Source organism: Babylonia areolata, chromosome 7 (assembly GCF_041734735.1).
Source record: "Babylonia areolata isolate BAREFJ2019XMU chromosome 7, ASM4173473v1, whole genome shotgun sequence".
Taxonomy (NCBI): domain Eukaryota; kingdom Metazoa; phylum Mollusca; class Gastropoda; order Neogastropoda; family Buccinidae; genus Babylonia; species Babylonia areolata.
In genome coordinates this window covers 31,979,131-31,996,782 of record NC_134882.1, presented here as the reverse complement: position 1 = coordinate 31,996,782, position 17,652 = coordinate 31,979,131, and the positions used below count along the sequence as shown (strand labels likewise).

General features: G+C 42.7%; 1 protein-coding gene across 1 annotated transcript in view; it reads left to right on the top strand.

The window, feature by feature from the left end:
* LOC143283965 (periodic tryptophan protein 2 homolog) overlaps positions 1–15,879 on the top strand; it is a 38,439-nt gene extending 22,560 nt beyond the window's left edge. The window contains exons 14-19 of the mRNA XM_076590445.1: positions 141–321; positions 5,187–5,334; positions 7,952–8,093; positions 12,040–12,258; positions 13,942–14,167; positions 15,389–15,879. Coding sequence (XP_076446560.1) covers positions 141–321; positions 5,187–5,334; positions 7,952–8,093; positions 12,040–12,258; positions 13,942–14,167; positions 15,389–15,770 — 1,298 coding nt within the window. The 3' untranslated portion in view covers positions 15,771–15,879. The remainder of the gene's footprint in view (positions 1–140; positions 322–5,186; positions 5,335–7,951; positions 8,094–12,039; positions 12,259–13,941; positions 14,168–15,388) is intronic.
* The last annotated feature ends 1,773 nt before the right edge of the window (positions 15,880–17,652 follow it).

Sequence of the window (17,652 nt, the reverse complement as noted above, 5' to 3'; positions counted from 1 at the left end):
TATACCTTGGATTGTGTCTTGCTGAAACGTGCCACTGTGTGTGTTCTCAGTGTTGGCGCTAGACTTTCATCATATTGGCTTCTCAGTTATAGTACCTAGCATTGCACCTTATTGAAACGTGCCACTGTGTGTGTTCTCAGTGTTGGCGCTAGACTTCCACCCGAACGGCAAGGAGCTGGCGGTGTCCACCCTCAGCGCTCAGATCCACGTCTGGGACGCCATTGGTGCCAGGCAGACGGGCACCATTGAGGGTCGCCATGACCTGGGCTATGGCCGCACCGAAGACTCCAAAGTGACTGGCAAGACGCTGTCTGCTGGAAGGTGGGCTGGTTGTTGGTGTCTGTTTGTCTGCTTCTTCTATGTTCTACCTGTTGGTGTTTTGTGTTGGTTGCTGATACTGTTTGTGTGTGTGTCTTCACTTCTCTGTTTTACCTGTTGGTGTTTTGTGTTGGTTGCTGATACTGTTGGTCTGTGTGTTTGTCTTCATTTTTCTGTTTTACCTGTTGGTGTTTTGTGTTGGTTGCTGATACTGTTGGTCTGTGTGTTTGTCTTCTTGCTCTGTTTTACCTGTTGGTGTTTTGTGTTGGTTGCTGATACTGTTGGTCTGTGTGTTTGTGTTCACTTCTCTGTTTTACCTGTTGGTGTTTTGTGTTGGTTGCTGATACTGTTTGTGTGTTTGTCTTCACTTTTCTGTTTTACCTGTTGGTGTTTTGTGTTGGTTGCTGATACTGTTTGTGTGTTTGTCTGCTTCTTCTCTGTTTTACCTGTTGGTGTTTTGTGTTGGTTGCTGATACTGTTGGTCTGTGTGTGTGTGTCTCTTCACTTCTCTGTTTTACCTGTTGGTGTTTTGTGCTGGTTGCTGATACTGTTGGTCTGTGTGTTTGTGTTCACTTCTCTGTTTTACCTGTTGGTGTTTTGTGTTGGTTGCTAATACTGTTGGTCTGTGTGTTTGTCTTCACTTCTCTGTTTTACCTGTTGGTGTTTTGTGTTGGCTGCTGATACTGTTGGTCTGTGTGTTTGTCTTCACTTTTCTGTTTTACCTGTTGGTGTTTTGTGTTGGCTGCTGATACTGTTGGTCTGTGTGTTTGTCTTCACTTTTCTGTTTTACCTGTTGGTGTTTTGTGTTGGTTGCTGATACTGTTGGTCTGTGTGTTTGTGTTCACTTCTCTGTTTTACCTGTTGGTGTTTTGTGTTGGTTGCTGATACTGTTGGTCTGTTTGTTTGTGTTCACTTCTCTGTTTTACCTGTTGGTGTTTTGTGTTGGTTGCTGATACTGTTGGTCTGTGTGTTTGTCTTCTTGCTCTGTGCTTTACCTGTTGGTGTTTTGTGTTGGTTGCTGATACTGTTGGTCTGTGTGTTTGTCTTCTTGCTCTGTGCTTTACCTGTTGGTGTTTTGTGTTGGTTGCTGATACTGTTGGTCTGTGTGTTTGTCTTCACTTCTCTGTTTTACCTGTTGGTGTTTTGTGTTGGTTGCTAATACTGTTGGTCTGTGTGTTTGTCTTCACTTCTCTGTTTTACCTGTTGGTGTTTTGTGTTGGTTGCTGATACTGTTGGTCTGTGTGTTTGTCTTCACTTCTCTGTTTTACCTGTTGGTGTTTTGTGTTGGTTGCTGATACTGTTGGTCTGTGTGTTTGTCTTCATTTTTCTGTTTTACCTGTTGGTATTTTGTGTTGGTTGCTGATACTGTTTGTGTGTTTGTGTTCACTTCTCTGTTTTACCTGTTGGTGTTTTGTGTTGGTTGCTGATACTGTTGGTCTGTGTGTTTGTCTTCACTTTTCTGTTTTACCTGTTGGTGTTTTGTGTTGGTTGCTGATACTGTTGGTCTGTTTGTTTGTGTTCACTTTTCTGTTTTACCTATTGGTGTTTTGTGTTGGTTGCTGATACTGTTGGTCTGTGTGTTTGTCTTCACTTTTCTGTTTTACCTGTTGGTGTTTTGTGTTGGTTGCTGATACTGTTGGTCTGTGTGTTTGTCTTCACTTTTCTGTTTTACCTGTTGGTGTTTTGTGTTGGTTGCTGATACTGTTGGTCTGTGTGTTTGTCTTCATTTTTCTGTTTTACCTGTTGGTATTTTGTGTTGGTTGCTGATACTGTTGGTCTGTGTGTTTGTGTTCACTTCTCTGTTTTACCTGTTGGTGTTTTGTGTTGGTTGCTAATACTGTTGGTCTGTGTGTTTGTCTTCACTTCTCTGTTTTACCTGTTGGTGTTTTGTGTTGGTTGCTGATACTGTTTGTCTGTGTGTGTGTCTTTACTTTTCTGTTTTACCTGTTGGTGTTTTGTGTTGGTTGCTGATACTGTTGGTCTGTGTGTTTGTGTTCACTTTTCTGTTTTACCTGTTGGTGTTTTGTGTTGGTTGCTGATACTGTTGGTCTGTGTGTTTGTGTTCACTTTTCTGTTTTACCTGTTGGTGTTTTGTGTTGGTTGCTGATACTGTTGGTCTGTGTGTTTGTGTTCACTTTTCTGTTTTAAGCGCCTATTACACGTACAGGGCGACCGGACAGGTTTCTGGGCCGTAGGCGCAAACCCAAGGCCGAGGAAACCGGATGTATTATTACACGCAACGATCGGCCTGAAGGCGGCTGTACCTCTCAATCAACACACTCTGGGTGAAACCTCACAGTACATGTGTGTGCATCATCTGTTCCTGCTCCAGACAAATATGACTGCTCTTCCTTTTTCAATTCCTTCCTGAACGAACTCCTGAGATTGTTTATTTTTTTTGTCACAGTGTCCTTGTTTGCATTTGGATCAAATTCGTGACAAAATTGCACAAGTTTTTCGTAAGCCTTTTCCTTTAATTGTTTGTTGCTGTATTCTTTGGACTTAATTTTCCACAGACACTCCAAAGAACGATACATGCCGATGAAACGCAGAATGCAGTCCTTGGTCCACGACGCCATAATTTTCGATAGACTCAATCACACAAGAAAAATGCACTGCTTGCATTCATGAACTACACAGTGTGTGTGGGTCAACGACAGTAGGGTACAGACAGAATCGTCAATGATGAAATGCATGTCAAAAAAGAGACAGGAAATGAAAAGAAAAGAAAAAAGGGTAACTTTTAAAATACAAAACAAAACGAGTCCCGCGCGAGTCATTTGCCTAATTTTGACGCGCTGATTCCAAATCTGGCATTATTTTTTTTACCTACGATGTGATTTTCTATAATTTTGAAATTAGTTCTGTTGTCCTGCCTCGGCACACAACAAAAGAAACCGGATGGCCGGATGTCCAATTTACAGGCAGCGCCTGTGAGTTTGGACGAGAGGCGGATCGGATGTTCGCCGGACGTTTTCCTACGGTTTTCTTAATTACACGTTACGATCGGCCTTAGGTTTGCCTACGGCCCAGAAACCTGTCGGCCTGTACGTGTAATAGGCGCTTTACCTGTTGGTGTTTTGTGTTGGTTGCTGATACTGTTTGTGTGTTTGTCTTCACTTTTCTGTTTTACCTGTTGGTGTTTTGTGTTGGTTGCTGATACTGTTGGTCTGTGTGTTTGTCTTCTTGCTCTGTGCTTTACCTGTTGGTGTTTTGTGTTGGTTGCTGATACTGTTGGTCTGTGTGTTTGTCTTCACTTTTCTGTTTTACCTGTTGGTGTTTTGTGTTGGTTGCTGATACTGTTGGTCTGTGTGTTTGTCTTCTTCTCTGTTTTACCTGTTGGTGTTTTGTGTTGGTTGCTGATACTGTTGGTCTGTGTGTGTGTCTTCACTTCTCTGTTTTACCTGTTGGTGTTTTGTGTTGGTTGCTGATACTGTTGGTCTCTGTCTTCTTCACTTCTCTGTTTTACCTGTTGGCGTTGTGAGTGTGGCACCTTTGCGCCAGTTCATGGAAACTAAGTGAAATAAAAGTGAAAACAGAACTGTCTGTGTATCTGTCCCTCTCTCTGCGTCTCTCTTCCAACTGCCTCAGTGTTTTTGTCTGTGTCTGTCTGTCTCTCTACCATGTGCATCTTTCTGTCTCTGTCTCTTCCTCTCAGTTTCTCTCCTCACAGCATCAGTCTTTCTGTCTCTCTCTGTCTCTCTTCCTCTACTATATCTGTCTTTCTGCCTCTCTCTTGACATGTACACCTGTGACTCGTTACGAGTTTGATCAGCATTTATATTCAAAGCCTATAGGAAATAGTAATTTGGATAGAAATTCATTTATAAAATGTCTGGTTTCCATGCAGGCATGAGTGACCTGTATAATGTCAGTGGAGGTGGGTTATGTTCTTTGGTGCTGGTGGGCTGCAGCTGCATCTCCCATGTTCACTGGTACGAGTGGGCTTTTACATGTATGACTGTTTTTTCACCTGCCATGTAGGCAGGTTTTTTTACCTGCCATGTAGGCAGCCATTCACTGCTTTGTTGGTGATCCTAACGCCCATTTCAGTAAATTTCACAATTTTAGAATTCTATCTCTGCATACAGATAGAGACTAAGAGAGAAAGAAAGTGAAAGCTATGTCGTGAATAAAAATTGAAATAAACGATGGTTACTGTAAATGTCAGCCATTTTGTGTTGGTGAGTTTGTCATGTGTAGGTGCCCCTCTTGCTGTCTTTGGAGATTGACCTCTCTGCATGTGATTACTGAAAGCTTCATCAGTGTATGACAATCAGCCCTAAATCATGTCTTGGTTAGTACAAGGGAGAAGATGCCCTGAAGAGCATATTTGCAGAAATGCTGGAACATTCATACTACTGAAAACCACCATAAAGCTGCTGAAAACTGGTGTTCTACAACTGAGAGGTGTTTGGGGGCCTAGGCAGGTATGTCTTCTTCTTCTTCTTTGTCCATGGGCTGTAACTCCCCCGTTCACTCATATGTGCACGAGTGGGCTTTTACGTGTATGACCATTTTACCCCACCATGTAGGCAGCCATACTTCGTTTTCGGGGGCAACGGCATGCATGCTGGGTATGTTCGTGTTCCCATTACCCTCTGAATGCTGACATGGATTACAGGATCTTTAACATGCGTATTTGATCTTCTGCTAGCATATACACACAAAGGGGGTTCGGGCACTGGCAGGTCTGCACGTATGTTGACCCTGGAGATCGGAAAAATCTCCACCCTTTACCCACCAGGTGCAGTTACCAAGATTCGAACCTGGGACCCTCAGATTGAAAGTCCAGCGCTTTAACCACTCAGCTGTTGTGCCCGTCAGCAGGTCTGTGAACAGGTTGTGTTGATTGTTGTTGTGTGCAGGGCATTCACCACCCTGACGTACAGTGGAGACGGCAAGGTCATCCTGGCTGGGGGCAACTCCCCCAATGTTGTGGTGTACTCCATCAAGCATCAGCTGCTGATGAAGAAGTTCCCCATCACTGTCAACCACTCCTTCGATGGCGTTGAGGTGGGTGTGGCACTGAGGGATTGTGTACAGGGTGTGTGTGTGTGTGTTGTTGTTTTTTTTTGTTTTTTTCTTCTGTTTAATGCCTGTCCACTGGTGTTGATTTTAGACTAGAATGGGGTCTGTACATGTGAGAATGGGGTGTGTATGTGTGCTCACATGTGTGTGTCTGTGTAATGTGTTAGTCTGTGTTTACATGTGTGTGTCTTGTGTAATGTGTTAGTTCGTTCTTTAGCTAAGCGTCTATTCACTATCAGTGATTTTAGATGTCTGATGTGTGTGTCTGTGTGTGAGAGAGAGAGAGAGATATTTTTGAGGGCAGAGGGTGTCTGGAATTCCACTGTTTGTTTGCTAATTTTTTATTCATTGATTTGTTATTTTAAATAGCTTGTCCTCAGGTGTGTGCCATCCACTACACTAATGCATCTTTGAGAATGACATTCAGATTTCCTGACCAGCACACTAAGACTAGCAGGCATCTTTACGTCTTGAGCATGGTTGATGAGAGGACATTACGACAGAGAGGACAGAGTAGAGATGACATGACATGACATTTTTATTGAATAAACAAAATGTTCATTTCAAGGGGTCAGAACACATCTATCAATCAATCCAATTTCGCACGAAGTGGAAAGCTTCTTACTTGGGATTATTACCGTTTATTACCGTACATATAAATAACAGGAGGACAGAGCAGAGCACTGCTGTGTACTCAGACTTAACTTCCACTTCATCTTTGCTAATCTACCAAGTCATTCAGGCAATACTGAACACCGCTAGATGTCCAGAGTGACTCAGCAGTGCAGCAGGATCTCCTGAAGTGGGTGGCCTTACAGCTCCCTGTCACTGTAGCTGAATGCTAGGGTCCAGACAGAACAAGCCTGGGTGAGACACTGAGATGAGTTGGGTTTGGAGGAAAGCTGCTGACAGGCCACAGAGAACTGGGCAGTGACTGTATTGTATTGCTCTTTTTTGTCACAACAGATGTCTCTGTGTGAAATTCAGGCTGCTCTCCCCAGGGAGGGTGCATCACTACACTGAAAGCACCACCCATTTTTTTTGTATTTTTTCCGTTTTACTATGGAAGTGGATTTTTCTACAGAATTTTGCCAGGGACAACCATTTTGTTGCCGTGGGTTCTTTTACGCATGCTAAGTGCATGCTGCACACGGGACTTAAGTTTATCGTCTCATCGGAATGACTAGCGTCCAGATAACTACTCAAGGTCTAGTGGAGGGGGAGAAAATGCTTGCGACTCTGCCAGGATTCGAACCAGTGCGCTCAGATTCTCTTGCTTCCTAGGCGGACGCGTTACCTCAAGACCATCACTCCACATGATGACTTTTGTTGTGTGAGTTCAGCGTAGTATGTTATATAACTTGTCATTTAGATGAGACAATAAACCGAGGTCCCGTGTTTAGCGTGCACACAGCACTTGTGAAAGAAACCATGGCAACAAAAGGGTTGTCCTTGGCAAAATTCTGTAGAAAAATCCACTTTGAAAGGAAAAGAAATGCTTTTCACTATAGTGACATGTTTTCCCTGGGGTGAGCAGCCCAAATTTCACACAAAGAAGTCTATCGTGCCAAAAAGTAACACAATACAGAACAATACAACAGGCAGAAAAAAGACAACAATAATTCAAAAATGATAATGATTCAAATTATATAATGATGATTGCCTTAGTTTGTTGTCACCAACACACTAATTTAACAATTACTGTTTTGAAAAAATAAAAAAAGGTAGTCATACTCATAGTCTTGTTGTTTGAGTCCATAACATGTTCAGCTGTGGCTAGGATGTGGTTAGGACCTCCCCCCCCCCAAAAAAAAAAAAACCCAAAAAACCCACATCTGCAATTTAGTTTGATCTTTTAATGGTTCTTAAATACTCCACTCTCCTGTCAGACATAAACTGTCACAGTAGTTGTGCTTGTAGTAATTCACCATTTGTTGTTTTTGTCATTCTCACTGCTGTTCATGTTTTAAGTCGTTTTCATGACGGTGATTTTTCCACGACTCATGTTGCAGTTCTTGCAGGAACGACAGAAGGAGTTCAATAAACACATTTCGACAGGCGCAATAGCCGAATGGTTAAAGTGATGGACTTTCAGTCTGAGGGTCCCGGGTTCGAATCACGGTAACGGCGCCTGGTGGGTAAAGGGTGGAGATTTTTCCGATCTCCCAGGTCAACATATGTGCAGACCTGCCAGTGCCTGAACCCCCTTCATGTGTATACGCAAGCAAAAGTTCAAATACGCACGTTAAAGTTCCTGTAATCCATGTCAGCGTTCAATGGGTTATGGAAACAAGAACATACCCAGCATGCACACCCCCAAAATCGGTGTATGGCTGCCTACATGGCGGGTTAAAAATGGTCATATACGTAAGCCCACTCATGTATATATACGAGTGAACGTGGGAGTTGCAGCCCACGAATGCAAAAAAAAAAAAAAAAAGAAAGAAAAAGAACAAAAGAAAGAAGAATACTCATTTCCCCAGTCAGACATTAGCTGTCACAGTAGTTGTGCTTGTAGTAATTGACTATTTGTTGTGTATTGTCATTCTCACTGTTTTACATCATTTTCATGACAGTGTTTTTTCTATGACTCATGTTTCAGGAGTACCTGCAGAAACGACAGAACGCTGCCACGGACAGTCAGGGCACAAAGCTGTCACTACCTGGTGTGAGAGATGGAAACTTCTCCGCTCGCAGGTTCAAACCTGAAATCAAGGTGCTGAGTGTAAAGTTTTCTCCCACAGGTGAGCAGCTTTGACCAGAATAAATAAGCGAATGAACAGGAAAGAGGATAGTTAACAGAGCAAACATGGCAAGTTAGGCAAGCATTGTTAACGAGGTGCTGAGTGTGCAGTTTTCTCCCACAGTTGAGCAGCTTTGACCAGAATAGATAAGCGAATAAACAGAAAAGGGGATAGATAACATGGCAAGCATGGCAAGTTAGGCAAGCATTGTTAACGTGGTGCTGAGTGCGCATTTTTCTCCCACAGGTAAGCGGCTGTGAGCAGATAAGGTAAGTGAATAAACAGAAAAGAAGAAAAATAACATAGCCAGTGTTGTAAGTTAGGCAAGCAACAGCTGTGAGCAGAATAGAGGAGCAAATAAACAGAAAAGAGGATAAGTAACATAGCAAGTATGGTAAGTAAGGCAAGCTTAGTTAACCCTTTTACTGTTGTTGATGTGTATGCTTGTCAGTGAAGGGCTGTCACCTGACTGAGACTGAGCGCACAGGTCAGGATGTCGGTCACCATTCTCAATCCAGACACTTTTATCTTGGGGTCCCATTATTGATTGATTGATTTGATTGGTATGGATACTTACATAGCACCTATCCTCGGTCGAAGACCAAGCTCTAAGCGCTTTACAAACACGGGGTCATTTGCACCACAGGCTGCTTACCTGGGTAGAGATGACTGACGGCTGCCACTGGGCAGTCATAATGGGTTTCCTGTGTCATTCAATCAGATTTCAGGCAAACACATATACACACTCAGACAGACATGTAACATTTTACATGTATGACCGTTTTGTTTATTTACCCCGCCATGTAGGCAGCCATACTCCGTTTTCACAGGTGTGCATGCTGGGTATGTTCTTGTTTCCATAACCCACTGAACACTGACATGGATTACAGGATCTTTAACGTGTGTATTGATCTTCTGCGTGCGTATACACACGAAGGGGGTTCAGGCACTAGCAGGTCTGCACACATGTTGACCTGGGAGATCGGAAAAATCTCCACCCTTTACCCACCAGGCGCCATCACCGAGGTTCGAACGCGGGACCCTTAGATTGAAAGTCCAATGCTTTAATCATTTCTGCTATTGCGCCCGTCATTATGTTTGTTCAACATTTATTTCTTTATGAAGATATCTTGCTAATATACTGAATAAAGTCAATGACACTACTGAAAAGTATACAAAAAAGTAGCAACTCTCCTATTTCAGACTCAGATCACACTGATTTCATGTCATCAAGGTTCATCAATGAAAGGGTTAGATACTGTGACAACAGTAACTCTTTGATAAAATATATGTGGTCATCGTATTCAGTGAAAGGGTTAGATACTGTGACAACAGTAACTCTTTGATAAAATATATGTGGTCATAGTATTCAGTGAAAGGGTTAGATACTGTGACAACAGTAGCTGTCTGATAAAATATATGTGGTCATAGTATTCCATTGTGATGACAGTGACAGTGTGACATGAATGCTAGAATTGATAACAATGAGATAACAGGATGGTAAAGATTTGACATAAACTAGCATTTTTTTGTGACCATCTGTATTGTGGATACACGCCTGCTCAGGCACTGGTTCAGTCATTTGCTCATATGCTTTACACACACACACACACACACACACACACACACACACATAGTCACACAGTCACACTCTCTCACACCACACATGCGCACACACAAACACACACACACACACACACACACACACACACACACACACTCTTTCTCTTTCTCTCTCTCTCTCTCTCTCTCTCTCTCACCACATACACATACACGCACGTGCAGACACACACACACACACACACACAAAGCTTTCTCAAAAATAGCATTTCTTTGTTGATTCCAAATCAGTACTTTATGTTCTAGAATTATTTAGCCCAGATACAAGACCTGAATTAGTTAATGAGGCAAATCGTTTGGTACATTGTTTGAGGATTAAAGGGACTGAGGTCAGTTTTTGTTGGGTGCCTTCTCATGTGGGCATTCTTGGCACTGAAACTGCTGATAAAGCAGCTAAAAGAGGAGCACAGGATTCAGAAAAATCGACAAAAATACACGTCCGTCTTTCCATAAAAGAGGCATACACTTTGTTAGAAAAATCAGCATGGAGTCGATTTCATAACCGATGGAAGGAAAAGTTTTTGAAACATAAAGCGACATTATTCCCCGAGAATATTATTGAAGAAAAGATACCAAATCCATCAACTTGCTGTACAAGATTGATAACCTCCGCTTTCTTCCGTATAAAACTTGATGCGCTGAAGACAAAGTATAGGAAAAATGTTACATGCATCTGTGGTAAGCAGTTCAGCTTGCATCATTGTTTGTTTCACTGTCAGCAGTTACGTACCTTCTTGCCCAAGTATTTCAAAGAGAATAACTACTCTGCAGATGATTTTTCGAAAGTTATTTCTGACGAGGTTCTTATGGTCGAACTTTCACAGGCATTAGTTCATAGCCCTATTTCTGCATTCCTTTAACCCTTTCGCTGCCAGGAGAATAAGATTTAAGTGAAATCTATTTGCCAGGGTTTTTTTCACAAAAAACGGGTATAAATTTTCCAAAAATTCTGTGCTCTTTGTTATTGGAGAAAGACCCATAAAAGTATATATTTTCTGAAAGGTAAATGAATAAAGAATACAAAACACATGCTATTTTCCCATTTTATATATTTTTAGTGACATGTTGTTGTTTTGAAATCAGTGTTTTGTTTTTTGTCACATTTTCAACTTGTTCATTACAAACATTAGTCAGGTAATTTGCACAAAAACATCATATTTTCTGGACAAATGGATATCTGCAAACACAAAATCATACTAGAACAACCACAATATATATATATATATATATATTTTTTTTTTTAAGAGATAGATACACAGTACATTGTGACTTCTCCAAGTGATAAGATGGATGTGAGGCCACGCCCCCTCAGTCTCCACCCCCCCACTCCTCCTCACCCCTCTCACACGGTCACTTGATTCAGTTCTCATCAGACCGCGTTGGCTGCTTGCCAAGAATATCGCTCTGCTGCTAATTCGGTCATCTGTCGTCTGCTAACAGCTGTACAGCTGACATCACTCACTGACAGTTGCATCTTGGCCACTCTCTTGATTGCTCCCTTTATTTTCTATCAGATCGTCCTATAAATGTTCATCTCTATCTTCTCCTTCGAATTTACGCTTCAGTTCTTTCTGAGCATCAGCTAAAGAAAGAAATAATTTTTGATTTAGTTCGTCACGATCGCATGTCTTGAGCACGGCGTCAGTCCGACATTTTGTTGAGCGAGCGAGGAGAGAAGTCAGGCAAACACTTGGACAGTGACCCAACCAAAACGTTCAAATAAAGGACTGCTTCATGACGTAGATGGGGTTTCTAGCTATGAATAGAATCTAGAGAGATTCCCCAGGCTAAAGCTACCACTATTTTTGCCAAGGAAGTGAATGCAAACCAGGGAAAAGTCAGAATATTTCGATGACGAGTTATCTCGTCATGCAGGCAGCGAAGCATACATGCTTGCCATGACGAGTTATCTCGTCATGCAGGCAGCCTAGGGGTTAATGGACTTCAGAATGTGTTAATGGTTTATGATTATTATTATTATTATTGAAGTGTTACTGTTAATGTAATTGCATGTTAGTTATGTTTTTTTTTGGGGGGGGGGGTTGTTGGTTTTTTTGGTTTTTTTATAGTTTTCTACATTTTCTGTTTTCCTCTTCCCTCTCCCCTCACCACCACCCCCCTCCCACCCCCACCCCTCCAGAGCCCCTCCCCTCCCCTCCCCTAACACCCCACATCCTTTTTTTTTTTTTTTTTTAAATCGTCTAATATCACTGACAGTGAAAAGATGCTACACACACACACACACACACACACACACACACACACATTCACTCACTCACTCTCTTCTCCCATCACTAACCCCGACATCACTCTGACGCCTGATCAGGCCGAGAGTGGGCAGCAGCCACCACGGAAGGCCTGCTCATCTATTCCCTGGACCAGCGAGTGATCTTCGACCCCTACGACCTGGAGATAGACATCACGCCCAGCCGCGTGCGCTCGGAGCTGCAGTCTGGGGACTACGCTGGCTCCCTCATCTTGGCTCTGAGGCTGAACGAGGAGAAGGTCATCCAGGAGGTGGTGGAGTCCACGCCCTTCGAGTTTGGTGAGCTGGCTTCATACTCTGTGTGTGTGTGTGTGTTTGTGTGTGTTAGTGTGTGTGTGTGTGTGTGTTTTGGTGAGCTGGCTTCATACTCTGTGTGTGTGTGTGTTAGTGTGTGTGTGTGTGTGTGTTTTGGTGAGCTGGCTTCATACTCTGTGTGTGTGTGTGTGTGTTTTGGTGAGCTGGCCTCATACTCTGTGCGTGTGTGTGTGTGTGTTTTGGTGAGCTGGCTTCATACTCTGTGTGTGTGTGTGTGTGTGCATGTGTGTGTGTTTTGGTGAGCTGGCTTCATACAGTGTGTGTGCATGTGTGTGTGTGTGTTTTGGTGAGCTGGCTTCATACAATCAGTGTGTGTGTGTGTGTGTGGTGTGTGTGTGTTTTGGTGAGCTGGCTTCATACAGTGTGTGTGTGTGTGTGCATGTGTGTGTGTGTGTGTGTTTTGGTGAGCTGGCTTCATAGTGTGTTTGTGTGTGTGTGTGTGTGTTGGTGAGCTGGCTTCATACAATGTGTGTGTGTGTGTGTGTATTTGTGTGCGTGTGTATGTGTGTGTGTGTGTGTTGGTGAGCTGGCTTCATACTGTGTGTGTGTGTGTGTGCATGTGTGTGTGTGGTTTGGTGAGCTGGTTTCATACTCTGTGTGTGTGTGTGTGTGTGTTTTGGTGAGCTGGTTTCATACTGTGTGTGTGTGTGTGTGTGTGTGTGTGTGTTTTAGGCTCATACCATTTTTCTTTTCTTCACTTCATAGTATACTTTTCTGTTGTAACACTAAAGTGCTTCTGTTGTATCCATGGAGTTACACCTTTTTGTGTGTGACTGTGTGCACGTGTGTTGCTTTTCTTGTTGCTTTTTATTTTTTGCATGTCTGGATGTTAACTGTCCAGAGTATGTTGCAGTTTTTGTTTGTTTGTTTGTTTGGGGGGAGGGGGAATGTGGATAGGGGGTGGGGACTGTATTTCTTTGTATGTGGTAGTATATATATATATATCAGATATATTTATTTGAATGTTAACACTAACAGGAAAATATCTCTACTAATCCCCAAGGATTTTCTCCGTGTGTGCAAGAGCACAAGTCCATAAACCGCGTTCATACATGTGATAATTGATTGATGATACACAACAGTCATACACTGTGTTACTGTCAGTAATTAACCCTCTTTCACCTGTGTCTTCCTTCTGTGTCTCTATGTCACTGTCAGTGATTAAGCCCTCTCTCACCTGTGTCTCCTCCATTTCCAGTGGAGTCCTTCCGCCAGGCATAGCAGAGCTTATGCACAACAGCTATACACTGTGTCACTGTCAGTAATAACGCCTCTCTCACCTGTGTCTTTTTCCTGTGTCACTGTCACTGATCCCTCTTTCACCTGTGTCTTCTCCCTGTGTCACTGTCACTGATCCCTCTTTCACCTGTGTCTTCCCCCTGTGTCACTGTCACTGATCCCTCTTTCACCTGTGTCTTCCCCTGTGTCACTGTCACTGATCCCTCTTTCACCTGTGTCTTCTCCCTGTGTCACTGTCACTGATCCCTCTTTCACCTGTGTCTTCCCCCTGTGTCACTGTCACTGATCCCTCTTTCACCTGTGTCTTCTCCCTGTGTCACTGTCACTGATCCCTCTTTCACCTGTGTCTTCTCCCTGTGTCACTGTCACTGATCCCTCTTTCACCTGTGTCTTCCCCCCTCTTTCCAGTGGAGTCCATCTGCCAGGACATGGCTGAGCGCTACGTGGACCGCCTGCTGTCCCACCTGTCCCAGGTGGTCGGGGAGACGGCCCACCTGCACTTCTACGTGCACTGGGTCAGCCGGCTGCTGGTCAGCCACGGCCCTGCCCTCAAGGCCCGCGCCCCCTCCCTCCTCCCCACCTGGGCCGGCCTGGAGAAGAGCCTGGCGCGTCGACGCAAGGAGCTGGCCCAAGTGTGAGTGGATGGTGTTTTGTTGTTTGTATTTTTCTTTTTGTTGCCCCATCATCTGCCGCTCAGTCTGAGTCCCACACCCCCATACACAGCCACCACATCCGGGTGCTAGTCTGTCGCTAGTCCCAGTGCTTGCAGTCCACAGGGAACCATCAATGACTCCCCCCGCCCCCCCACACCCGGGGGGGTCCAGTCTGTCGCTAGTCCCAGCCCAAAGGGAACCATCGATCTTATGTTAGGTCATCAGAGGGCCACACACCAGAGGAGACCCTGCACTGCTGCTGAGTCGCTTCAGTGGTGTTTGGTAGTAGTTCCTGTTTTGATTTAACGTACTTAGGACACCACCTACCAAGTCCCCTCAGAGTGGATTTTTTTGTTGTTGTTGTTATCGTCGTTGTTGTTGTTGTTATCGTCGTTGTTGTTGATACTTATAAAATGCCTACCTTCGGTCAGAGAGATAAAGCTAAAAATGCTTTACATTTTTTTTTTTTTTTTTTACTGTCATCATCATTATTATTATTATTATTGATACTTATGTAGCGCCTCAAGCTGTAAATGCTTTACAAACATTTTCTTTTCTTTTTTTTTTTCATTATTATTATCATTACTGATACTTACATAGCGCCTATCGTCAGTCAGAGTCCAAAGCTCTTAGCACTTTACAAACCCAAGAGTCATTCGCACAGGTGCATGGAGCTGGCTTCAGTTGTGAGTGGATAGTATTTTTTATATCATTATTACTGCAATTACTACTTCTGTTATTATCATCATCATTATTATCATTACTGTTGTTGTTACTGGTACACATTGTCTACTCAACCAGTCAGGAGAAGAAAAGAAGATGGAAGAGGCGTTATTGCCAATATTACATACATCCAGTCACGTGTGATCAGTAGATTACACCAACATGAAGTGTGGGGTGCTACTGTTTCCCAAAACAGAAACAGCACTGCTTGACGGTATTCATGTAAATGAATAACTAATATATAATGGTGATGGTTATGCTTTGGTGTGTTTGATATTATGCTGTCATGTCCTTGACAGAAGATTGCTTTGGTGTGTTTCATATTATGCTGTCATGTCCTTGACAGAAGATTGCTTTGGTGTGTTTCATATTATGCTGTCATGTCCTTAACAGAAGATTGCTTTGGTGTATTTGATATTGTACTGCCATGTCTTTGATAGAAGAACAGATAAATAACTGTGTGTGTTGGTGTGTCGCAGGGTGGACCACAACATCTACACACTGCAGTACCTGTGCAGCCAGGCCAGTCTGAAGGTCAAGGATCGCAAAAGGAAACGAGAGGCAGTGGACGACAGCGACAGTGAGGACGGTCACCTGGACAAAGTGATGGCCCTTGGGGAGGAGAGCAGCGAGGGGGAGGAAGAGGAAGAGGAGGGGGAGGGAGGAAAGAGGAGGAGCAAGAAGGTGGTGGTGATGGGAGAGGAAGATGACGACGATGAAGAGAAGGGAAGCGGAAGTGAGAGTGCAGACAATGATGATGATGATGATGATGATGACGACGACAGTGAAGGTGATGACATCAACAACGCTTTGGCTCTTGGAGAGGACAGTAGTGATGAGGAGATCACAAAACTGTACTGAGACTGGCATGATGATGAGAGCGCAAATGTGTGTTCATTCATAAAAAAAATAAGTGCTTCAGCGACGGTGCATGCATCAGAAGAATGAGTGTGCGTGTGTGTTCTGGAATATGGATTTGGTGCGTTTGAACCGTTCTGCTAGAGCCAGGGAATATTCAGATGATTCATGCATGCGTGACTATGACTGCAAGAGAAACATTAAAATTGTGATAATGTTTTGTGTATGATTGGTGCATTTGTTACTTGAATAAAAGTACGAGCAGCAAAGTATTAAACATGTGTATGTGTTCTGATTTGGCCATAAATGTGTGTGTGTGTGTGTGTGTAGGCTGTTCTGAAGATTTTCATGGCATAACATTCAGCATGGCTGGCAAGATGTTGTTCTTTACTGTATGGTTGAATTTCATGCAGTGAACCAAGCTTTATGTGTCAGGCAGGAGAGATGTTTTTGCCCTTTGGTACACATTTTCTGTAACAGTGGAATCACCCACAAATTCATGATAACACCCGGGTTAGTCCATATAGTTGTGGAAAACCTCTTACTTTTGTTCAGCATTCCTGTCAACTCCGGCTTCTCAGAAAGTTGCCAGAAATTGACAAGCAGTTGCAGCATGTACCACAATCAGTATTTGGTTGTGAAGGCACTTGTATCTAAAGCAGTGCTAGATAGAACTGTAAACCCTAAGTATGATCTTTGATAAGACAGAGCTAACAGATCAGGATGTCACATGAGACAGAACTGTAAACCAAATGTATGATAACAATAATAATAATAATAATAATGTACATTTATATAGCGCCCTTTCTCTCTAAGAGCTGAGGGCACTTTACATGAAAGAAAAATTTTACAAGTTACATAAATAATTCATGACCACTCTTTCTCCCCCCCCCTCCCCACCCCCCCCCCCCCCCCACACACACACACTCTCTCTCTCTCTCCTTTTCCCACTCTTCATACATCCAAAGTGAGCTGACATGGGTGGTGTTGGAGAACAAAGAAGATGAGAGTGCTTAGATTGGTTTTAAAAATATGAGTTTTTAGTGATGAGGGAAAAGAAGATAAGACAGTGCTAACAGTTCAGGATGTCGTGTGAAATAAAACTGTAAACCAAACGTATGATCTTTGATAAGACAGAGCTAACAGTTCAGGATGTCATGTGAAATAAAACTGTAAACCAAACGTATGATCTTTGATAAGACCGAGCTAATAGTTCAGGATGTCATGTGAAATAAAACTATAAACCAAATTTATGATCTTTGATAAGAGAGCTAACAGATGAGATGTCATGTGAAATAAAACTAAACGAAACGTATGATCTTTGATAAGACAGAGCTAACAGATGAGGATGTCATGTGAAATAAAACTGTAAACCAAACGTATGATCTTTGATAAGACAGAGCTAACAGTTCAGGATGTCATGTGAAATAAAACTGTAAACCAAACGCGTGATCTTTGATAAGACAGTGCTAACAGTTCTAGATGTCATGTGAAATAAAACTGTAAATCAAATGTATGATCTTTGATAAGACAGAGCTAACAGTTCAGGAAGTCATGTGAAATAAAACTAAACCAAATGTATGATCTTTGATAAGACAGAGCTAATAGTTCAGGATGTCATGTGAAATAAAACTATAAACCAAATTTATGATCTTTGATAAGAGAGCTAACAGATGAGATGTCATGTGAAATAAAACTAAACGAAACGTATGATCTTTGATAAGACAGAGCTAACAGATGAGGATGTCATGTGAAATAAAACTAAACGAAACGTATGATCTTTGATAAGACAGAGCTAACAGATGAGGATGTCATGTGAAATAAAACTGTAAACCAAACGTATGATCTTTGATAAGACAAACCTAACACAGTAACAGATCAGGAT